The sequence below is a fragment of the Sphaerodactylus townsendi genome, linkage group LG06 (assembly GCF_021028975.2).
Source record: "Sphaerodactylus townsendi isolate TG3544 linkage group LG06, MPM_Stown_v2.3, whole genome shotgun sequence".
NCBI classification, from domain to species: domain Eukaryota; kingdom Metazoa; phylum Chordata; class Lepidosauria; order Squamata; family Sphaerodactylidae; genus Sphaerodactylus; species Sphaerodactylus townsendi.
The window spans coordinates 116,677,708-116,701,985 of record NC_059430.1 but is presented as its reverse complement, the minus strand read 5'-3'; the positions used below and the strand labels follow the sequence as shown (position 1 = coordinate 116,701,985).

The following is a 24,278-nucleotide window of genomic DNA, read 5'->3' as shown; positions in this document are numbered from 1 at the left end:
CCCCCCCCCCCCACCCCCCCCCCCCCCCACCCCCCCCCCCCCCCACCCCCCCCCCCCCCCACCCCCCCCCCCCCCCACCCCCCCCCCCCCCCACCCCCCCCCCCCCCCACCCCCCCCCCCCCCCACCCCCCCCCCCCCCCACCCCCCCCCCCCCCCACCCCCCCCCCCCCCCACCCCCCCCCCCCCCCACCCCCCCCCCCCCCCACCCCCCCCCCCCCCCACCCCCCCCCCCCCCCACCCCCCCCCCCCCCCACCCCCCCCCCCCCCCACCCCCCCCCCCCCCCACCCCCCCCCCCCCCCACCCCCCCCCCCCCCCACCCCCCCCCCCCCCCACCCCCCCCCCCCCCCACCCCCCCCCCCCCCCACCCCCCCCCCCCCCCACCCCCCCCCCCCCCCACCCCCCCCCCCCCCCACCCCCCCCCCCCCCCACCCCCCCCCCCCCCCACCCCCCCCCCCCCCCACCCCCCCCCCCCCCCACCCCCCCCCCCCCCCACCCCCCCCCCCCCCCACCCCCCCCCCCCCCCACCCCCCCCCCCCCCCACCCCCCCCCCCCCCCACCCCCCCCCCCCCCCACCCCCCCCCCCCCCCACCCCCCCCCCCCCCCACCCCCCCCCCCCCCCACCCCCCCCCCCCCCCACCCCCCCCCCCCCCCACCCCCCCCCCCCCCCACCCCCCCCCCCCCCCACCCCCCCCCCCCCCCACCCCCCCCCCCCCCCACCCCCCCCCCCCCCCACCCCCCCCCCCCCCCACCCCCCCCCCCCCCCACCCCCCCCCCCCCCCACCCCCCCCCCCCCCCACCCCCCCCCCCCCCCACCCCCCCCCCCCCCCACCCCCCCCCCCCCCCACCCCCCCCCCCCCCCACCCCCCCCCCCCCCCACCCCCCCCCCCCCCCACCCCCCCCCCCCCCCACCCCCCCCCCCCCCCACCCCCCCCCCCCCCCACCCCCCCCCCCCCCCACCCCCCCCCCCCCCCACCCCCCCCCCCCCCCACCCCCCCCCCCCCCCACCCCCCCCCCCCCCCACCCCCCCCCCCCCCCACCCCCCCCCCCCCCCACCCCCCCCCCCCCCCACCCCCCCCCCCCCCCACCCCCCCCCCCCCCCACCCCCCCCCCCCCCCACCCCCCCCCCCCCCCACCCCCCCCCCCCCCCACCCCCCCCCCCCCCCACCCCCCCCCCCCCCCACCCCCCCCCCCCCCCACCCCCCCCCCCCCCCACCCCCCCCCCCCCCCACCCCCCCCCCCCCCCACCCCCCCCCCCCCCCACCCCCCCCCCCCCCCACCCCCCCCCCCCCCCACCCCCCCCCCCCCCCACCCCCCCCCCCCCCCACCCCCCCCCCCCCCCACCCCCCCCCCCCCCCACCCCCCCCCCCCCCCACCCCCCCCCCCCCCCACCCCCCCCCCCCCCCACCCCCCCCCCCCCCCACCCCCCCCCCCCCCCACCCCCCCCCCCCCCCACCCCCCCCCCCCCCCACCCCCCCCCCCCCCCACCCCCCCCCCCCCCCACCCCCCCCCCCCCCCACCCCCCCCCCCCCCCACCCCCCCCCCCCCCCACCCCCCCCCCCCCCCACCCCCCCCCCCCCCCACCCCCCCCCCCCCCCACCCCCCCCCCCCCCCACCCCCCCCCCCCCCCACCCCCCCCCCCCCCCACCCCCCCCCCCCCCCACCCCCCCCCCCCCCCACCCCCCCCCCCCCCCACCCCCCCCCCCCCCCACCCCCCCCCCCCCCCACCCCCCCCCCCCCCCACCCCCCCCCCCCCCCACCCCCCCCCCCCCCCACCCCCCCCCCCCCCCACCCCCCCCCCCCCCCACCCCCCCCCCCCCCCACCCCCCCCCCCCCCCACCCCCCCCCCCCCCCACCCCCCCCCCCCCCCACCCCCCCCCCCCCCCACCCCCCCCCCCCCCCACCCCCCCCCCCCCCCACCCCCCCCCCCCCCCACCCCCCCCCCCCCCCACCCCCCCCCCCCCCCACCCCCCCCCCCCCCCACCCCCCCCCCCCCCCACCCCCCCCCCCCCCCACCCCCCCCCCCCCCCACCCCCCCCCCCCCCCACCCCCCCCCCCCCCCACCCCCCCCCCCCCCCACCCCCCCCCCCCCCCACCCCCCCCCCCCCCCACCCCCCCCCCCCCCCACCCCCCCCCCCCCCCACCCCCCCCCCCCCCCACCCCCCCCCCCCCCCACCCCCCCCCCCCCCCACCCCCCCCCCCCCCCACCCCCCCCCCCCCCCACCCCCCCCCCCCCCCACCCCCCCCCCCCCCCACCCCCCCCCCCCCCCACCCCCCCCCCCCCCCACCCCCCCCCCCCCCCACCCCCCCCCCCCCCCACCCCCCCCCCCCCCCACCCCCCCCCCCCCCCACCCCCCCCCCCCCCCACCCCCCCCCCCCCCCACCCCCCCCCCCCCCCACCCCCCCCCCCCCCCACCCCCCCCCCCCCCCACCCCCCCCCCCCCCCACCCCCCCCCCCCCCCACCCCCCCCCCCCCCCACCCCCCCCCCCCCCCACCCCCCCCCCCCCCCACCCCCCCCCCCCCCCACCCCCCCCCCCCCCCACCCCCCCCCCCCCCCACCCCCCCCCCCCCCCACCCCCCCCCCCCCCCACCCCCCCCCCCCCCCACCCCCCCCCCCCCCCACCCCCCCCCCCCCCCACCCCCCCCCCCCCCCACCCCCCCCCCCCCCCACCCCCCCCCCCCCCCACCCCCCCCCCCCCCCACCCCCCCCCCCCCCCACCCCCCCCGCCCCCCCCCCCTCTCCCTCCCCCCACCCCCACCCCCCTTCCCCCCCCACCCCCCCCCCCCCAAACACCCCCTTCCCCCCCCCCCCCCCCCCCCCCAAAAACCCCCTTTCCCCCCCCCCCCCCCCCCCCCCCCAAAAACCCCCCCCCCCCCCCCCCCCCCCCCCGACCCCCCCCCCCCAAGGGGGCGCAATTTCAATGCTTGCCCTGGGCGCCATTTCCTATGGATGGAGAAGGAACTTCCTGCCGTTCACCTGGAGGCGGTTTCCTGCCACACCTGCCCTTGCCAAAATTGACTTCCATGAAATTGCCAGCAATTGCCAGCCAAGGACAACGTCCATCGAAGGATATCACGTCATTGCCTTTCCAAGTGACTGACCAACCAACTTCACCCAGGAACAGCCTGCCAATCTTTAAGAGTTGCCTTTTGTTCTTTCCTTTATGCTTTCATGTTGGCCTGGGGATCCAGAAAATATAGGAAGCCCTGCCTAATAAATATCACCTGTCCATTCCACAGCTCTGTCTGGTGCAATGCAAGTTAAGCAGGAAAGGAGAAGTATGTGATTTTGTATTTTACTGTCTTTATATTGGAACCCTTTCTATTATCTGCCTGAAAATTTCATATGGATGATCCTCAAGACAAGAGATACATTGATGGAAAATCTCATCCGAACTGGAAAAAGACAGGTAGGAAAGAAATCACTCCTTAAAAGATGCATTTCATCAGAACCAATGGATAATCAAACAAATTATAGGTGAAATAACAAACATGATCGAAGTTCTTTTGGAAATGTATGCACCAGTATAGGAATGGCAGCGGCGGCCCTAATACTCCAGACTAGTCCAATTTCACCAGACCTTGGAAGCTGAGCAAGGCCGGGACCTGGACAGGGGACCACCAAGGAAGACTCTGCAGAGGACGGGAACGGTCAAACATCTCTGCCCATCTTTTGCCTTGAGGGAACTTTTTGGGATTGTCGTGAGTTGGTTGTGACTCAGCAGTACTCTCCCTACAGGAACTGACAGGGAAATTACAGATTTCGGCTGGATTCAGAAAAGGATCCAAATCACTACTAACAATGGAGTAGAAACTCAGTTCTTTAGTGATGGGTCGTGATCAAGGAAAACATCTATCCCTCCATGAGTTCGAGATGCGGACCCTAAACAAAGCAAAGCGTACATCTTATACAGACAAAATCAGATCACTGGAGAAAAGTAAATTTTAAACAAATCAGCAAATATATACAGTCAAACCAATACTAGGAAATCTGAGGCCAGCCAAGCCTAAGAAGCATGGACTGTATATATAGAGACACAAGGCGATGAACTAATTGGTATGTGCAGTTACTTCGGGTATAAAGTCAGTAGATAAGTCATGCACCATTCATAAAGATATATTGTGATTATATTATAAGTAATTTGCAACTGGATATAAATGTAATAACAAAACATACAATGAGGGCACTTAGGCAACCTAAGAAGCCTAATGGGACAGTACTTAGTAACTGATTCTCATAAACATTGTATAAGATCTCATAAACATTGTACATAAGGCAAGAAACCTATAACATTCATATTGTGTTCCAATAAATTGAAAGAGTCAGTATCACCAGCAAGTGGACGAAGACACCACGACGACAGCAGTCACATTTGCAGAACGTCTTCAGTGCGTTCAGGTAAATGTAGTAATAATAGAGATTGAATTCTATTCTTGTATGTTTGGTTAAGTAAAACAGCATCCAGCTTCAACAGTCAGTGAATCAGCAAGTGACAAAGTGAAAAGTAAACTTTACCCATATTATTGAGTAACAACTCAATACTGCACCAAATGAGAACGAATCAGAAAGCCCCATCTACTTCCTCTTTCAGGACCCTGAGAGAGGACATTTCTTCAAACTTTTTGTGAATTCCAGGAATTCCGGAGCATGGCTTACTCACTGCCCCTCTTCCCAGCCCAGCTGCTGCGGCGCCAATTTCTCTCTTCTCTTCCTGGGGATGCTCAGTATTTGATTGCTCTATACCGACATAGACATGCACGCCGCCCAGCCCGCACTCATGACACAAAGTCCAAGAGTTGCCAACAGGAGGCAGGGAGGGAAAACAATCAAACAAAACCCTGTAGGGCTCGCGGTGGCGGCTGCGCACGGAGTGGAATAGGCCTTTTGCAGGCGGGGAGGCACAGAATACAAGCTGCACATTCAATCAGTACATCCCGCTGCAAACCAATCTGGGTGGGAAAAGTCCTTTCTCCCTGCCCTCCCTGCGCTCTTCCAACTATAGCCTGTAAGCACACACACCAAAATCCACCTGGGAGGCGGGGAGAGGGGGGTCCCTACCCCATCTTTTCCCACTGCCCCAAATCCTTGCTGTGGCTCCTGCCCAAATTGGACACACACACCCTCAACAATCAGTTAGAAGAGTCAGTAATTCTCTTGTCAGCTCCTCGGGTGGCTGCAAAAATACACCCGCTCCCCAGGAGAGTGACTGTGAAATGTTACCCACATGTGAGTCACTCCCTGGACTGATAAACAATGCAATACTATCAACCACATCTTTGCACAACAAGTTCCACCCAAACACTTACTGATTGGTTCACAGCCTGGAAAACCCACCACAACCAGTTACCCACATTTCCCTTCCACCACCCCCCCTCCACTGCTGCTCTCCTGAAGGAAAAGGGATGCAACGGCACCTCTCTCTCTTTTGTTCTTCTTGTACTCGCACTCACTTATGATTTAGGAAAGCTCCCTGGTGACCCACCCACCTGCGGGCAACTTCAGATTAACTTCCACCCAGCAGTGGAATTCAAATAGTTTAACAATTGGTTGTATACAAGCACCAATTTAACAACCGGTTCTGCCGAAGTGGTGCGAACCTGCTGAATCCCCCTGGGCTGGTGGTCAGGATGGATCTGCTCCCACTATTTCCCCTATTCTCCCCCCAGCTGGTCTTTTTTTTCTTTACACCCCCTCCTTTTCATAAGGGAGGGTGAGGAGCAGGCGCGCTTGCTTCCCTTTATCCATCTCTCTTTCATCCTCAGCTATGAGAAGAAACCCAAGCCTCCCCCTTCCCCGCATTTAAGAACATAAGAACAAGCCAGCTGGATCAGACCAGAGTCCATCTAGTCCAGCTCTCTGCTACTCGCAGTGGCCCACCAGATCCCTTTGGGAGCTCACGTGCACGATGTGAAAGCAAGGGCCTTCTGCGGCTGTTGCTCCTGAGCACCTGGTCTGTTAAGGCATTTGCAATCTGAGATCAAAGAGGATCAAGATTGGTAGCCATAGATCAACTTCTCCTCCATAAATCTGTCCAAGCCCCTTTTAAAGTTATCCAGATTAGTGGCCATCACCACCTCCTGTGGCAGCATATTCCAAACACCAATCACACGTTGAGTGAAGAAGTGTTTCCTTTTATTAGTCCTAATTCTTCCCCCCAGCATTTTCAATGAATGCTCCCTGGTTCTAGTATTGTGAGATTTGGCACTGTGGTTCTCCTAATGGGTTAACAGATCGGAACCAGCTGCTTCCTTGCCCCCACAAATTCTCTATTTATTTATTATTTTCTCCATCACTCCAGGAGTCCTTATAAACATGGTCCAGGGCTGCGGCCACAAGTGAGCATGCTCCTGTAGAGGCAGGGCTGGGGAAAGGGGAAACTGCTGCCGCTGCAGCTGCCGCCTCGGTGGCTGTTCTTTCTCCGGCCCTGCTGTGCCTTGCTGGCCTTGTTGTGTGGGCCCCTCTCTGGCCCCTCTGCAGACACCAGAGCAGTATCATCAAGGTGCATCAGGATCCTTACTGATTTAACGGCAGTGCTGAAGAAACAATAAATGGCAACCTGCAAGGAGGCGGGGGCGGGGCTTGATGGTGGGCAGCCCAGACAGGCACTGAGGCTGCCTGCGACTGAGCTCCACCCCCCACCTCCCTGCAGGCCAGCTCCGCAGACAAGGGGCAGTGCTGTGTGGCGTGCAGCCTGGGGTGCCCGAAGTTTGGTCACCTACACATTAACAGTGGCGTACTGCTAATGGGGACATGGGGTAACCCATATCCCCGAGCACCCCCCACATGACCAAACAGAGTGCATCCGGGGACGTAGGTTACCCCATGTCCCCATTAGCAGTACACCACTGACCAGGTTTGATACCCCACTCCTCCACAAGAGTGGCAGACTGTTATCTGGGGGACTAGATTTCTTTCCCCACTCCTACATTCCTGCTGGGGGACCTTGGGCTAGTAACTGTGTCAGTGCGCACGAAACTAGACCAGTATAGCTATGGACCGAATGAAAACGCAACTTATGTTTGCCTTATTGCTAAACACCCCCTTAGTGTAATATACATAACACATTAAAAAGCAATTGCTGAACATGTATCAACCTCTCATTTTACATTTGCAGATATCGCAGCGTTACCCCAGATCACTTCTCAAAGCTCAAACATCACCTGTTGTCAGTTACAGACCATACATTTGTTTATAACAATTCAACTTGATGACACATTTTCCTCTTGCAACACAGTCAATGAACTTTCAAATCGTTGTTGTCTATTTGTTGTAATTCTTCTGTATGCAATATGACTGCCAAATATATACTTAGGTTTGTTGCTTATATGTCCGTTCCTGTCTGCCTTAAAGAGGTATCGCCTTTTTCTTCAATGAACGTAATGTTACCATAGAAAAGATATCTTGCAATACTGATACATCCAAGGAAACTTCATATCTCCATAGGAATGATAGTAGCAAAAGCAGCTCGCGTTATTTTGGCTTTTCGTTGTCCTTCATCAGTGCCTCATTCCTTTTTAATCATGTTGTGTAATCGAGGTTATTGCATCCTTTCTGTAAGGGTTCCTGCAGCCAGGAACATACCTCCATTTTCAGAAGGCCAGCTTGATGTGATATACTGGCAAAACATAAATGCTAAAAAGTGGGAATGAAAATCACAAATGACGTCAACGAAGAAAATGTGTTTTGTATTCAACAAAAACAGCCCATGTGATGGTTTATGAAAAATATTTTGCAAATGAAAAAACCCAACAAAGTTCAGGTGCTTATGGAAGATTTCGCTGGGGAAATGATAGAGAACAGAAATACCCTCATGCCTCCACATCCTCATTCATATGCCTCGGGAGAGCTGAAGCAGGAGTGATCCCTTCCTCTGTCTTCTGAAAAACCACTACAGTCTGAAAGAAGGAAGAGACAAGAGACAGGGTCAAGTCCTCAGAGGATGGTATTCTGATACCAGGAGTGGCTTGATTCCTTCAGAGGCTCAAGGAGTCACATTGTGCAAAAATTCTACCTCCTGTTCAGGCCAGGGAACGTCATGATCCCAATAAGAGTGGGTGTTGGTGTCCAGGGCATAGCCATGATCTGCTTGGATGACTTTGGTCAGGAAAGGCAGCCTGTAGACTCGATCCAGGTGTTGCGGGCATGTCATATAGTCCCTGACAGCCTGTTGCATGTTTCCTCACTCTTGTCCATGAGCAGAAACAAAACCACGAGTCTGCATGTGTCTTTTATCTTTAACATCAGTGATTGTTCCTAATTGCAGGCCTGTGGAGAAATCCCAAGGACTTCCCAGCCGGCCCCTCTCAAAAGCATCTTTTAGGAAATGCTCTTCAGCACTTCCTGGGAATTGCTCCAGAATCCCCTGTGGCTCTTGTTGGTCCATTAAGGTCTACTGGACTAGCATCTAACAGGTATTGCTCTATTCATGATGCAGATACACAGCCTGATTGGCTCTAAGCTGTGCAGGTTCAATCACAGGTTGGACTGTTGATGCAGTGATGGGATTCAAATAATTTAACCACTGGTTGTTTACAAGCACCATTTTAACAACCGGTTCTGCCAAAGTGGTGTGAACCTGCTGAATCCCACCACTGTGCTGATGTAGTGTTCAGTTGATTTATGGTGTTCAATGCTGGGGTCTGATTACCTGTAAGGGGCCTCAGTGCTCTCTGCTATTTTCCTTCCCCTCCTGTCTGCTTGGTACTTAGATAAGAGAGGCATCTCTGGTCTCGGCCAGATAGCTTGCTATTATCCATCCGGCCCTGGGGATTACTTTCACTTTTGCACACTTTTCCCGCTTTTGCATTACATGGGAACGGGCAGGTTGGGGGTTGGATTCTGAGGCGTTATACTGTGAGGGTTTTGAATGATAGATCAGAACTGGCTTTCCCAAAGGCAGGCACCTGTCATCCAATTCAATAAAGGCTTCTGATTCAAGGAATCCAGGGCTGGTTATTGAGTGGATTCATAGGTCTGACATGAAGAGAGAAAACTAATGGGATTTGTCCCAGGAGTGTGAGCTGGGACAGCCGAGATCACAGTCTCTGACTGTGGGGCTCCCCCCTGAGCCATTGGAGGTGGGAAGGCAACAATGAATACTGAAGACATCCTGGATCAGACAGCACCTCTGAGAGGAACATCAGCTTTATCACTATGAATCCTTCAAGGGATGACAGAACGACCACACGCCAAATTCCTACGCCTGCTTTCTTGAGGTAAATTTCACCACCACCTCCACCATCCCATCTAGGCCACCATCCCATGAGGTAAATTTCATGCTGTCATGAAGTAAATTTCACCACCGCCTCCACCATCCCATCTAGGCCACCATCCCATGAGGTAAATTTCATGCTTTCATGTGGTACATTTCACCACCACCTCCACCATCCCATCTAGGCCACCATCCCATGAGGTAAATTTCACCACGGCCTCCACCATCCCATTACCATTTCACTGTAGTCATTCCTGCACAAACTGGCACATCCAAAACAAGCAGTGGTGATGGTGATGAGGAACTCCAGGACAGTGACTGCCAGCAGGATAGCAGATATTGCAGACGTGAGATTCTGCCAGAGAAACACAATAGCTATGATTACGAATGCTTTCGCAATAGGTGGTAGGGGCATGAAAAGGAGACCCCATCCAGTCCCAGTTGGGAGGAGCTCCATTCTTAAAGAACCGTACTCAAACAGAAAGCCTTAGTCACTTGTCCCCTAGCCCACTTTAATTACTCTTGCTCCACACAAACATCCCAAAGCTCTATAAGACACTGAATCAACCCATCATGATCAATACTGTCTGCACAGACTGGCAGTGGCTCTCCAGGGTCTCAGGTGGAAGTCTTTTACATCACCTACATACTGTTCATTTGTAACTGGAGAGCCTGAGGATTAAACCTGGGACCTTTTGCATGCTAAGTAGATGCACTACTACTGAGCTGTGTTTCTGTAACTCATGGTGGGAATGACAAGATTATGAATAGCTTTCTTCCTTCAGAGGCAACATTAAGCAAGAAGGGCTTTCATTCCTGCACCTTTATTCAGAGTGGGTAAGTTGGCCACAGTCTTGTTTTATTACAAGGCATACTCACATAAGATATAATGACATGTTCCTGGCAAATGTCAGTTGATGTGGTGTTGTAATATTCTATTTCGTACTGACATAGGTGGTTTAGTCCATGAGCTATTGAAATGGAGAATATCAGAATCGCAATGCCTGCTGCCACGGAACTCACAACATTCATTGCCAGCATTCCTTTCACCTATGGGAAGAAACCAACCATGAATTCAAGAAGGTCTCACCTACTTCTATGAAATCTCTGATTATTTTCAGCCTCCGCAGATTGCAGACAAACTTCATCTTCTCTTTGCTTGAGGGTCCCTGCCCTTTATGACAACCTCCTGATATGAAGAAGCACAAGGAAGACCCGGGAACTGCAAAAAGGGAAATATTTGAAAGATAGAGGGTGGAGGAAATTCCAAATTCTGAATCAAAAGGGAACAGGATCAAAGCAAGAAGATCCCTATGAATTCAGGAGCTTCAGACATCTAAGACATCTCTCAGCTTATAACAACATGGTGGGTTTGTTTTTAATTTCTGTGTTCCATAAATCAGAGATTTGGATGGAGAAAATGTAAAGGTTTGAAGCCAGTTGAAGCAAGCAGAATTTCAATATGCTAGCCATGCACTTTAGTATCTATACACACTATGCCTTTCCTTGCTGTGTTAGGGAATGCATGTTTCTTGACTCATGCCCAACTTAGCTAACAAGGTAAAATAATCTCATCCCCAGTATTTATGCTTTGCTGGCAAATATCTACACACAAAAAACCTGTTCCTAGAATTCTCAAAAACTTTTGAGGTGTGTCCACAGGGTCCTGAAAGAGGAAGTGGATGTTGCTGTCTGATTGGTTCTCATTTGGTGAATTATTGAGTGGTCCATCAATAATATAGATAAGGTTTACTTTTCTGTAGTGATTCGATTTTGCTATGTAAGATACAAGTTTTGCTGTGTCCAATGTCCATCTCAGCCTGGATCTTCCTCTCTTCCTGCTGCCTTCAACATTTCCTGCCGTTATTGTCTTTTCCAGTGAGTCCTGTCTTCTCATAATGTGACCAATGTGGTGGGATGCAAATAATTTAACAACTGGTTGTTTACAAGCACCATTTTAACAACTGGTTCTGCCGAAGTGGTGCGAACCTGCTGAATCCCACCATTGGACCAAAGTATCATAGCCTCATTTTAATTTTAGCTTGTTGATACTTGATTTGATCTAAAACTTACGTCTTTGTCTTTTTGGCAGTCCGTGGTATCTACAAAACTCTCCTCCAATATCACATTTCAAGGAATCAACTTTCTTCCAATCAGCTTCCTCCCTTATTTCATCCCCATACATTTATTTCATTGTTTTCATCCCCATAAATATTAATGGCATGAATTAACTCGATCTTGGTCACCAGCGACACAGCTTTACACTTCAGAATCCTTTTGGTAGCTCCTTCAGGACTGCCCTTCGCAGTCTCAATCTCCTTCTGATTTCTTGATTGTTCTCTCTTTTGTGGTTGATGGTGGAGTCGACCATGAGCAATTTCAATTTCCTCACAGTCAACCTTAAAACCAGTGGTGGGACTCAGCAAGTTTGCACCACTTCGGCAAAACCAGTTGTTAAAATGGTGCTTGTAAACAACTAGTTGTTAACTTATTTGAACCCCACCACCAGAATCGGTTGTTAAATTATTTGAATCCCATCACTGCTTAAAGCTGCAGAATTTCCCAGTAGTCAGTACTTGATTTTCTGCTGTATCCCTGCTTTGGCACTTTCTGCATTAACTTTCAGCAGTCGTTTCAAGTCTTCGCTATATTCTGCCAGCAGACGCGTAGCGGCAATGGGTACACCCAGGGCTGCTCGCCCCAGGCGCTACCATTGCCATCACATGGTGAGGGTGTAGCATTGGCGTTTTGGGGCAGGGTGGGGGTGGAGAGGAGCGAGGGTGGGAGGGGGTGGGAGAGGGTGCATGGTCAGCTCATGCCTCAGGCTCAGTTGGCCTTCCCTTTGTCACTGTCTGCCAACAATGTAGTGTCATCTGCATATCTCAGCTGGTTAATGTTCCTTCTGCCACTTTTCACATCCTCTTCATCTAAATCTTATCCAGCTTTCCTTATGATCTGCATATAGATTGAACAGATAGGGAGATAAAATACATCCTTGCCTGATGCCCCAGTCAGTTGGAAACCATTCTTTTTCTTCATAGTCTGTCCTAACAGTGATCCTTTCCACATAGGACAGCTACAACTTTTTCACCCTGGAAATAAAACATTTCCTCATGGAGTTTTGCACTGGTTCCCCTTTTTCTTCATTTTTGGAAATGTTTCCAACATTCGTTTCCTCAGTTGTTTTTGAAAACACTTTTACCATATTTCTTTTTGCTGAAACATTTCCAAGCCGAGTTCCCTCATAGTGTAGTCCTATTGAAACGTTCTCTTTCCCACTGAAATGCCTGGCCATTTTCCATGCCTCTGTGCCATCACCCAACTTTCCCCTTAGGACCTGGCCTGCCATTGGTTTTGTGTCCTCACCTCACTTCTTCCTCCCTCTCCTCTTTATTTTGAACATTTTGTGTTGTGTGTGTTTTGCTGTTTTGGTTGAGTCAACGAAGCATTGATTAAATGGGTCTACAGAGCATCAAAACAATGAATCCACAAAATATTTTTTCAAGAAATGAACAAAAAAAGCTTCCCCCAATCCACACACCCATATCATGGCTATGAAGCATTTGGGGGACGTGAATGTGGACAAACATGATAGTGAAAGAAAACATACTGGAAACATGCTAAGTGACTTCTGATTCTATGCCTGTCACCTTTTACTTATGCCTTTCTACACATCCTAGAAATAAAAAATGTTTTATTTTTTAATTATGAATAGAATACTTCCTGTTTACTTTTATCAACTGATTATCTGAGAATACCTGAGTGTATAAATGTGTCAGGATGCTGTGTGTTGGGAGGGGGGAAATGTCTGGGAAATCCTTTCACTTTTTCAGGTACTTCACTGTCTCCTTGTTCTGCTAGCTCTGGCCTTGGAGTTCCATGGCTGGGAAGGGCCTCCAGGTCAGACGCTTTTGACTCTCTCTGTTCCCATGGTGTGTATGTGTGTTCTAGCCATATTATCAACTGTTCGGCGCCAAGTTCGCCAAAACTGTCTTCTTCTGATTCCTGCCTGCCTTCAATAAAATCTATGGAAACCTACAAGTGTTTTATTGTCTGAGGGTGGGATGTGACATTAAGACAGTTCTGCATTGTCCATGCTTCCAACTTCATGTTTCAATCACCGGCTGAAGTTGCGAACACTATCACAGAGATGATGGATACAGATACAGATCGAGGGGCCCCAAGGTTCCCTCAGTTGAGGATGCGGCAACCCCTTCACTTGTAGAGTATATAGAGGAATTGGTACGGGAAGAACCTGATGTGGAAATGGTGGCCACTGGCATTAAGCGAGATCCCCATCCCATCTAGCATGAAGGACAACTGCAGATCTGAGGTCGTTTCAACAGCCACTACTGAGCTATGACTGTGGGATGTCAGGAGAAAGACTGGGGTGACTCATATCCGTTGGACTCAATCTGGGCATGCATTCAGAAGACTCATACAACCCAGATTGAGAACCCCTGGAACACCCTAGATTGGATTTTTCCACCTGGGGGAGCATGACCCGGGGACCTATATGAAGCACACTCTGAGTGCTGGAAAAGCATGACGTAGCTTACCAAACCGGTCCGGTTAACTTGTGATTACAACTGGGACTCAGGTTCTGAACCCTTGCCTAGGTGGGCCACTGGTGTGATTCAGCGGGGCTCCCAGGAACCACTGGAGCCATGCCTGGTGCCCCACCTGCTCCCACAAAGCTGATAGTAGCTGCCGCCCCAATGCCTTGCAGACAATTAAAAGTACAACTTGATGGCACCCCTGATTGCCTGCCTTATAACATAAGCATTTATTGTCATTGTGCACGCACAATGAAATTTACAGCAGCATTCCTCGATGCACACAATTTCAGACTCATACCCCATCCTCACTTTCCCCTTCCTCCACCCATCCCTACACAGCCCCAAACACATCAACACGAAGCTGCGGAGTTTAGCATAGCCACAGCTCTAGAGTAGAAGCTATCTCTAAGCCTCTTTGTCCTAGTTTTGATAGACCTGTATCGTTTTACCTGTATCGTGTATTATTTTTTAGTACAAGTAGATGCCTACATTCAGAATCATTGGTGGCCGGGGGGGGGGGGGGGGTATGCCAGTGAAACTGAAGGGGTTCACAACGTAGGAGCTCTTCTGGAGGGATCTGTAGCAGATTGGTATGTGGGATTATTTCACAGAGAAGCCCCAGAACTCCACTCGCTCCCACAATTCATGATGGCCCCATGCAGACGTTTTGAGAACTCTTTTTTAGAGGAGAAGGCCAAACGGGACATCTTAAAAATCAGGAGCAGGTGGGGTGACGGGCACTGCCCTGCACCTATGAACTGAAATGGGGTGTGCCATGTGTTGGGAGGAGGGGGAACCTTCCCTCTCATCTGAGAGCCAAACTGGAATTGTGCAGGAGCAATTTATTTATTTTATTTTTTATTTATTTTATTTATAATTCCACTTATATACCGCCCTCCCCCGGAGGGCGTACTTTGGGCTCGATTTGCGGCCTCTAGAAAGCTGTTCCACCGGACATTTGGCACCCTGCTCTATCTCATCCTCCTCCAGTTCTGATTGATGGTGCCAAACACAATGAAATCCAGAAAGTGCTGGGCTATTGCATCTATCGCAACCGCTTGCAACATCTGGTCTCATGGAAAGGATTTTCACCAGCAGAAACGGTCGGAATATATATATGGGAGCAAATACAATTAGAAAATTTTTGACATAATGTCAAGAAACCAAATACGGCAAGAAAAACAAAAAAGATATGAAGTGGATCTGGATGGAATTCAAAGACTGGTTAAATGAAATTGGAATTACAGAAGAAAAATGGACAGGAAGATTGAAAAGAATGGACTTGCTGCTGCACATCTAAAGAAGAAAAGAAGGGGGGAGAAAAAAGGGGGGAAGGATATGGAGGATGAAATATAAGATGTACAATATAAATCTGTAATAATTCCAAAATATCAATTAAAAATATTTTTTTTAAAAAAGAAAGGATTTTCACCTGGACAGGATGAGTGGGTGGATGCAGACTGCATCCGAGCTCCCCAGCTCATCAAAGTGTTGCAGTGCCTGTCCCAGCAAATCGGGGAAGGGGGCTTAAGGGGGCGGAAATGTCAGGATGCTGGTGTTGGGAGGGGGAAATGTCTGGGAGTGCTTTCACTTTTGCAGGTGCTTCGCTATCTCCTTGTTTTGCTAGCTCTGGCCTTGGAGTTCCACGTCTGGGAAGTGCCTCCAGGCTGGACGCTTTTGACTCCCTCTGTTCCCATGGGGGTGGGGTGGGTGGGTGCGCAAGTCATATTATCAACTATTTGGTGCCAAGTTCACCAGAACTGTCTTCTTCTGATTCCTGCCTTCAATAAAATCTATGGAAACTTACAAGTGTTTTATTGTCTCAGCGTGGGATATGACAACATGTTAATGTAAGTTGGAAAAGCTGTGCTCCAGATGCTATGGCATCCAACATTTTTTTTAAAATTCACAACCTTTTTTTTTATAACACTGTAATATTGTGAAGAGTTATGCCTAAAATCTTGCCACCTCCACTGGATGGAAGCTACAGTCCTTTACATTTTTGTCTTGAAGGAAAGCAAAGGCATTACGACTGCCAATGTATTTCCCACTGAAACCCATGAAAACTAAGATGAATTAGATGTATTCCTTTTGTTGGGTTGAACACATTCAGATCCTGCCTTTGAGGGAGCCTCAGGTCAAAAATAGTGAAATGTGTCTTAAAACACAATCTCCCGGAATTGTTTTCTTGTATCTGTCTGCCAGTTCATGGTGTCTGAGCCCATCACCAAAGTCTTAAATTGGTTAGTTACCAGTGGCACCTTGGGGTCCTTGGCAGCTGCCACAGAAAGAGATCCCGAAATGATGTACTGTGGAAGAAAGAAAAGGAGGTCAGAAGGAACAGAAGGATCTGAATCTGAGCACCTTGTATCCCTGCCTCTATTCCTCCCACCCACAAGACGAGGGAATGGAGATAACTTGGTCATCTTCTGGAAGCCCCAAAAGTGTCAAGGGGACCCAGGATCCAAAAGTTGAGCTATGTCTTGCCCTTGAATTCCAAAGATTCATCAAACAACGGCAAGTTATGGAAATTATGAAACACAGTGGGTATCATGAAGTGAGATGAAAGGATACCACACATTTCTGCAAGCCCTACCTTGAGGATAGGTTCTGAGAAGGGATTACCTCTTGAGTCACAAACATTCACCCAACTCCAATGCCTCTATTAATTATACTCATATAATTACATTCTTGTTTCTCTCTGCCAGTTCATGGTGTCTGATCCCATCACCAAAGCCCTAAATTGGTTAGTTACCAATAGCTGCCACAGAAAGGGATCAAGAAATGATGTACTGTGGAAGAAAGAAATATGGAAGAAAGAAAAATACAGCTGTAGTCGCTCAGTTGCATTGACGAAATTTGACTGGGCATCATCATGCATACAGTCAGTGGCGTATTTACCTAGGGGACATGGGGTACCCTATGTCCCTGGGTGCCCCCCAGTGGAGGACGCAAAAATGTCAGGTTCGTTTGTGTGTGTTTTGTATTTTTTTAGTGTATTTCAGTTTTCGGCCAGCAGGGGGCACAGTGTTTAGGCTAGCAGCACCAAAATTTCAGGGATGTTTCAGGAGACCGTCCTGATGATACCACCGAAGTTAGGTGAGGTTTGGTTCAGGAGGTTCAAAGTTCTGGACTCCCAAAAGGGGTTCCCCATCCCCATTATTTCTAATGGGAGCGAATAGGAGATGTGGGCTACAAATTTGAGGGTCCATAACTTTAGACTCCCTGAACCAAACTTCACCAAACCTGGGTGGTATCATCAGGAGAGTCTTATAATGATACCCTGAAATTTTGGCACTGCAACTTCACAATTGCACCCCTGACATCAGGCACCCCCCAAATTTCCCCAGATTCTCCTTTTAAATCCACACCCTTCGGCATGGACTTAAAGGAAGAATGTGAGGTCCACAGATTAAACACTTAAAGTGCTGCTGTTTCAGGGTGGGGGAGAATCCACCCCACAACAGCATCACTTTCAATGTTGTTTTAACTGGGGACCCCAGGTTCTCCTTTTAATGTGGATTTCAAAGGAGAATCTGGGCTCTCTAGTTTAAACACCATTAAAAGTGATGCTGTTTGGGGGTGGATTCCAGTGGAGGTGATTTGTGAGAGATCATGCTGACATTTGTTTCGTAAATGTTTTGCTGGGGGTGATTTGTGAGAGATTTACATGCTTAATAATCACTTGTACTGGCTTGGAGCTGTTTCTCAGGCTAACAACCTAACTCATAGGTTTAGTGTGAGGACAAAATTAGGAAAGAGAGTTGGTGGGGAGAGAGACATGTATGTTTTGCTGGGGGTGGGAGGTGTTTTGTGAGCTGGTGCAAAAAATCTTTGTTTGGTTGTGGTGGGGGAGGGTGGCTGCCCATACCGGGGAGTGGGGGTGGGGGGGTGCACCAAACAGGTTTTGTCCCTGGGCTCCAGTTTGCCTTGATATGCCTCTGCATGCAGGAACCAGAAGCTTGCATTAAAAGATAGGAAAGCTTAATTACCTATAGAATGGAATTCTGCAAAGGACAACCAGGATCATTTCTGGATCCCTTTCTGTGGTATCTGTGAAAGACCCCAAGGTGCCACTGATAACAAACCAATTTGGGACTTTGGTGATGGGATCAGACACCATGAACTGGCAGACAGATACAAGAATTACACTCAAACGACTGTCCTGTTAGCCATGAAATCTCAGAATATCAATGCTCTATCCTTGCTCAAGGCTCTTCCCAAGGGTAGAGCACGGGCATCCTCAGATTTCATGCAAGCAAAGAAAATCCACCCAATACTGTTGCCCACTCCAGAATCCCATTCTATAGGGAATTAAGCTTTCCTATCATTTAATGCAAGCTTCCAGTTCTTCTATGCGTTACGATGCCCAGTCAAATCTCATCAATGCAACTGATCGACTACAGCTGTACATTCATCGTTAAGCTTTAAGCAGCCTCGTGGCTAAACTTAGGATCTGGACTCTCCGAAGCACAGTCCTTTGTGGGATGAAAGCCATTATGACTGCTTTTTCCAAACCTGTCAGTGGATAATTACCAGGAATCCCATCCAATATGGAGTAAAAAAATGGTCTTCAATGATATGGGATACAGGAGGACTTTCCGCTATGGCTACCACAAGCCCAAAAGATATTTCCAGGATGCCGATCAGGATCTGCGTGATCTGCCGAGACAGAGCGAAATGGCCTGTTAGCATTATCTTGTCTTCCAAAGCCTAATTAAGACAAGGGCTGCTGTTTTTTTTCTAACATGGTGCTCATTTCCATGTATGGTGGAGGACAGGAATGCTGTGCCCTCATAGGTGAGGTGAGGACAGAGCTGAACACTAATACACAGACTGGAAGAAGAAGAAAAAGAGTTTGTGTTTTTATGTCACTTTTCTCAGTTTTTAAGGAGTGGCTCCCAAACTCTGTTCCCTTCTTTTCCCCACAGCAGACACCCTGTGAGGTAGGTGGGGTTGAGAGAGTTCTGAAAGAACTGCAAGTAGCCTATGATGGCCCTGCAATAATGTAGGAGTGGGGAAACTGATAGGAGTCTGCCAAATTTATTTCCCCACTCCAACATTCCAGCTTGGTGACGTTGGGCTAGTCACACTTCTCTGAGAACTCTCTCAACCCCACCGAACTCACAATGGGGAGGAGAAGGAAAAGCAATGTTAATTGCCTTGAGATGCCTTACAGGAGGGGAAGGGGGGGTATACATTCTTCTTCTACATCTCTTGGTAAAGGTAATATTGGAAGGAAATAAATGTGAATTCTGTCCATCACATCTTATATTAATCTCATGCTGGCCATATTTCAGACTTCAGAGAATAATCAGAACTGCAGAAAAAACAATTGCTGCTAACCTGCCTTCCATTGAGGACCTGTATACTGCACGGGTCAAAAAAAGGGCTGTGAAAATATTTACTGACCCCTCGCATCCTGGACATAAACTGTTTCAACTCTTACCCTCTAAACGTCGCTACAGAGCACTGCACACCAAGACAACTAGACATAAGAACAGTTTTTTCCTAATGCCATCACTCTGTTAAAACAAATAATTGATAATGTTAAACCATTTATTATATAATTATTATATAATTACTGCACTACTTTTTCATCATTCCTATTACCCATCTCCTCCTTAATTCTTATGATTGTATGAGTATAGCCTGTGGTGGCATTTTATTTTACATTTTGTTTTATTTTATTTTATGATTTTTTATTTTATGTTTTCATTACTACTGATTGTTTCCTGATTGCTTACTAGACCTATATGACAATCATTAAGTGCTGTACCTTATGATTCTTGACAAATGTATTTTTCTTTTATGTACACTGAGAGCATATGCACCGGAGACAAATTCCTTGTGTGTCCAATCACACTTGGCCAATAAAGATTCTATTCTATTCTATTCTATTCTATTCTATTCTATTCTATTCTGTTTGTCTACTGCCAAATGGAATCCAGATTAATCCTTGATGTATAGGTGAGGGAGAAAATGTTTGTCAAATGTCACCATATTAACTAAGAACGGAACCTCCATGTACTGAAACCGAGTAACTTTGAGTACCAGATAGCAGATACCAAGTGGCTCTTTTCCTGTTGTGTCCATCATATGAGATTCCCACAGGCCAGTCATGCATTGTTCTTGGTCTAGTCTTGTCTTCTGAGAGGCCAGATCCCATAAGAGCAGAAAAAGAGCCTTACTGGATCACACCAGTGGCCCACCTAGGCAAGCATCACATCTCGGATAGCGGCCAACCAGTTGGGAGACCCCAGCAAACAGGGCTTAGTGGGCAAGGCCTGACCTGGAAGCTCTCTCAGTACCTATATTCAAAGGTTCGCTGCCTCTATTCATCCCAGAAGACGTGTCTGGTTTGTTTTGATTCATCATTCCCAGAAGAGATTAAAGAACTTTTGCCAAAAAGAGAAAGAAGAAGATCTCTTTCTCCAACACAATCGGCACCATCGAAAGCATTTTCGGCCAAAAACAAAGGAAAAACGGAGCTCAACTAGTGTGTCACACTAAAAATAATCTATTTCGTCCAGAAAGTCCCAGTTGATAACTGTACTTCCAGAAGGGATTCCACCATCCCCTGCCAGCATCATGCTGGCAGGGGATGGTGGGAACTGTAGTCCATAACATCTGGAGGGCCGCGTGTTTGACACCTGTGCAAGAAATTCAGAAAATCACAGCCAGTAAGAGATTCGTGATTGCATCAAGCCAAACCCTCTAATTCAAGCCTTTTCTCAAGAAAACCGCGCATGATCCCTGCCCGTTTAGCATTAACAACAGCCCTGCAAGAAAGATTAGACTAAGAGAAAGTGACTGGCTCCAGGTCAACCAATAGTTTAATAGGCAGATTGGAATTTGACACTGGGTCTCCTAGTCTAAAGGTCTAAACTTAATTGTCAGAAAACCACTAGACCGGCAGTCTTTATTTCGACATATTTCAAAAACGTTTCATACTTGAGGCATAGTGTTTATGAGCTAAGACTGAAGTTTTGTTCCTGAACAGATCTTTTGAACTTCTTTTTAAAAAACCAACTTCCTGCCCCTCTGTGTGTCTGCTTGTGTTTTTGTGTGTGTCATTTCAGGTGTCGTTCTGAGTGAAAGATAAGAGTCTAGAACAGAGACTCACTCAGGAATGCAGCATGCAGCTTTCTGAGACAGCAGGTAATTCTGCTGTGCGGCTCCATCAGCAGTGATTAAGTTAACCCCTTGCTCATGAAGAGGAATCTGTACAACTGACTGGATAGAAGTAATACCTTAATCATACAGAGACATAACAGGCACTCTTCCAGGGAGCGGGAAGGGGACCTTTCAGCCATCTCTTGTGGCATGCTAGGGCTTCCACATGCTCCTTACTTACCCCCAGGGCCATTGGTTCACCCTGATACAACTTCTTCACTGGGAGTGGCACAGGAGACCGTATCATACTGTTTGAGAGGGATGCAAGAGTCTCTGGGTCCTTTAGGTCCATATTGGCTAGCAAAGAGGATACCATGCAAATTACGATCTGGAAGAGATGCTTGGCTTCAGAAGAGGCTGACGAGATGGAGAAACAGAGGGGGGGAGAGAAATTAGAGCAGATCTTTTCAAGCAGGATCCATTTCAGAAGGGGGAAATGGGACCCCTCTTGTATTGTGGTCACAGCTCTAGGAGAGGTACTGGGTAACCTTCGGCTACTGGCCTATCAGGCAGGCTAGAAAGGAGTCTGGAAGCTGCTGCAAGGTCCTGCCTTTGTCTTTTATGTTTATTTTTAGAGTCAACAAATGGCAACAAAGACTGACAAATGACCAGTATCCATAAACAACAAACAACGCATCCTCAACAAGTACACTGTATGATGCCAAGCTGAAGATCTGTACGGCTGGCTCAAGCCTATAACGAAAAAAAACCACTCAATTGGTCAATTCAATGACATATGACTCTAAATATTTTCATTATTCCCATATATTATGAACGGTCAGTAAACAATTAGAGCTAAGAACTGTGAGCTTAGGGACTTCCTCCAATTTGACTTTATTTCAATAGTTTATAACCAAAGACCCTCTTTGTACATACAGAATCTGTGTGTTCCATCCTCCCCCTCCCCCAGTCATAAAAGCTTGCAGACAAATATTTTGTCCATAACCATGGTCAACCAACACCTTCTCAATCAAACCTCAAATTCCAGCACAAGTGGTCATCTGCAACGATCCAATTTCTCAGAATGGAACCACATTCCTTTGCCAGTGGTTCTTCCAGAGTGCAGAATAGGATCTGTATCAGACTGCACTTCACTGGGGACAGTGTCACTCATGACTTTACATATCTTGTACCGAAATCATTTTGCCCACCAAATATGATACAGAGAACCTTTCACTTGATGGCACCTTCAACACTGATCAGTATCGTTCAGTTTGGAATTCTTATCCCATCCCTAAAGTGCATGCACACACAAACATTCTTTTTTTCTGCTTTAATTGCAAGTAAGACCAGAAGTCCAAGAGCTGATACACGGCAGTAGACATCCTGCCCCATTCTTGTATCCTGTGTGAATCAGTGCACGGACCAAGTGGTCCCACAGGCCAAATCCTTCTTTTGACAGTGATGCACTGGAAAGGTAGATAAAGCAAAGTTGCCAACTCCAGACTGGCAAATATCTGGATAATTGGGGGCACAGTCTGGAGGGAGTGGTGTGTGGGGAGGGGAGAGACCTCAGTGGAGCATAAGGCCATAGAGTCCCCCCCTCCAGAGCAGCCCTTTTGCCCTGGGGAACTGATCTCAGTAGCTTGGAGATCTGGTGTGATTCTAAGGGGTCTCCCCACTTTTTCCTTTTCTGGTTGTATCGCCCTCTAAGGAGTGCATTTATTCCAATTCTTTCGCCTCAACTGGCTACATCCACCCCTAGCTGCTGCATGCTGGTCAGTGAAACTGGACCACTCTGGACAAACAGTAGGGCGGAAAGCCTCACTCTTTAGCTCCTATTGAAGAATACAGAGTCAAAAATTGCCAGGGAGAGAAGCAGACCTCACCGTGGCATGCCTTGGAAGTGGCCAGCCGTAGATGCGAGAGGAGCAAAAACTACCAGACCACGGCCACCCGCCCCAGAAAACCCACAACTGCCAGCTGCAGGTCTAATGTTGGTCCAAGGGCATAAGGGGGAAGTGGTCTGTGACCATCTTGTTGTCTTCTCCCACTTGAGGAAGGGCCCAGCTGGCACTTGAGCTGTTGGAGACATCAAGATGGCACCAGCTCCCTCGAAGAGTTAGTCCTTTGTGGTGCCATCCCAATGCCTCCGAGCACAAAGCAGCTTTCAGCAGCAGGCAAAAATTGGGCAGGTGCAGCAGAGAACACCTGTGTGTCCTGCAGGCAGATCCTTCACTTGTGCTTTCTCCGGGTTGCCAACCTCCCGGGGCAGCATGGGTTTCTCCCAGAATCCCAATTAATCTCAAGATTATGGAGAGAGATCGATTCCCCTTGGAGAGAAGGACAGTTTTGGGAGCCTGGACTCTGTTGACTCGCATCCCTGCCAGCTCCCTCCTCCCTCCAAAGTCTGTGCCCCCCCCCCCTCAAGGTCCGACCTCAACAGTCCAGGGATTTTGCAACCCGCATCTGGGACCCTTTCTGAGCCAAGGCGCAGTGACCCCGATGTGAAGGGCGCTCGATCCCGGAGGCTGTCCTGGCGCTCTTATTCAGGGCAATATCAGCCCAGGGCTTGAACGCCTTCGCGCCGGTGGAGGTTCCACCCGTCCCCCCGACCACTCAATTCCAGCGGGCGGCTTTGGACCCGGTCCCGAGCCAATCCGGGGCGCAACTCCTGCTCCTGCCAGGCTGCTTTGCCCTGCAACGACCCTCGGCCGGGCGCCACAGGCCTCCCTCCCCGCCGCGATCGTGGCTTCCCTGCCCGGGGTCAGTCACTCTGCGGACCCTGCGCCAGGACAGACGCCTCCGAATGGTGGAGGGAGAAGGGGAGGCGCTTTATCAAACAAGGGAGGGCGGGGAAGCCCAAGGGGGATGTGGGTGGGATCTAGTTGCAAGCATCCAGACCAGGGGCGTAACGAGGCAGCCTTGGGCAACCAGCCCTGGCAAAACTCCGAGAGTTGGATGCCCCATGGGCGAATCACTCCACCACGACCAAATTTTTTTTTGCACCAGGACATTGGTGCCTTCAGGGGGTGCATTTTTAGACATATCAGCACCAAACTTTCAGCATATCATCAAGAGACTGTCCTTATGCTACCCCCCAAGCTTCATGAGGTTTGTCTAAGGAGTCCAAAGTTATGGACTCCCAAAGGGGGGGGGTGCTCCCATCCCCATTGCTTCCAATGGGAGCTAACAGGGAGATGGGGGCTACAGTTTTGAGGGTCCATAACTTTGGCCCCTGAACCAAACTGGCACCACAGACTTGGGGTGCCATCATCTCCAGATGACTCTGAAATTGGTGCCTATACATCCGTACGCCCCCCTGCAGGAACACCCAGAAATTTGCCCAAGCACTTTTGTTCTGCATTGGGTTTTCTGCATTGCTGTCAATG

The 24,278-nt window shown here is 51.2% G+C and overlaps 2 protein-coding genes across 3 annotated transcripts in view; both read right to left on the bottom strand.

Annotated features, from left to right (window-relative positions):
• The window catches only part of LOC125435065 (membrane-spanning 4-domains subfamily A member 4A-like), a 58,462-nt gene that overhangs the window by 11,365 nt on the left and 22,819 nt on the right, over positions 1–24,278 (bottom strand). The gene's annotated exons all lie outside the window — the stretch shown is intronic.
• Positions 6,883–23,723, bottom strand: LOC125435064 (membrane-spanning 4-domains subfamily A member 4A-like). The gene is made up of 7 exons (XM_048501076.1): positions 23,512–23,723; positions 21,128–21,304; positions 18,307–18,432; positions 16,023–16,079; positions 10,091–10,261; positions 9,447–9,566; positions 6,883–7,895 (listed from the first exon to the last, which is right to left on the bottom strand). Exons 2-7 carry the CDS (start codon positions 21,260–21,262, stop codon positions 7,809–7,811), a joined length of 696 nt encoding a protein of 231 aa, XP_048357033.1. The 5' UTR covers positions 21,263–21,304; positions 23,512–23,723; the 3' UTR covers positions 6,883–7,808.

Coding starts and splice junctions, on each gene's coding strand:
- LOC125435064 (XM_048501076.1), bottom strand. CDS start 21,262: ATGGTATCCTCTTTGCTAGCCAATATGGACCTAAAGGACCCAGAGACT. Junction 10,262..16,022: donor AGGACCCCAAGGTGCCACTG/GTAACTAACCAA, acceptor TTCTTCCCATAG/GTGAAAGGAATGCTGGCAAT. Junction 9,567..10,090: donor AACATGTCATTATATCTTAT/GTGAGTATGCCT, acceptor TTTCTCTGGCAG/AATCTCACGTCTGCAATATC.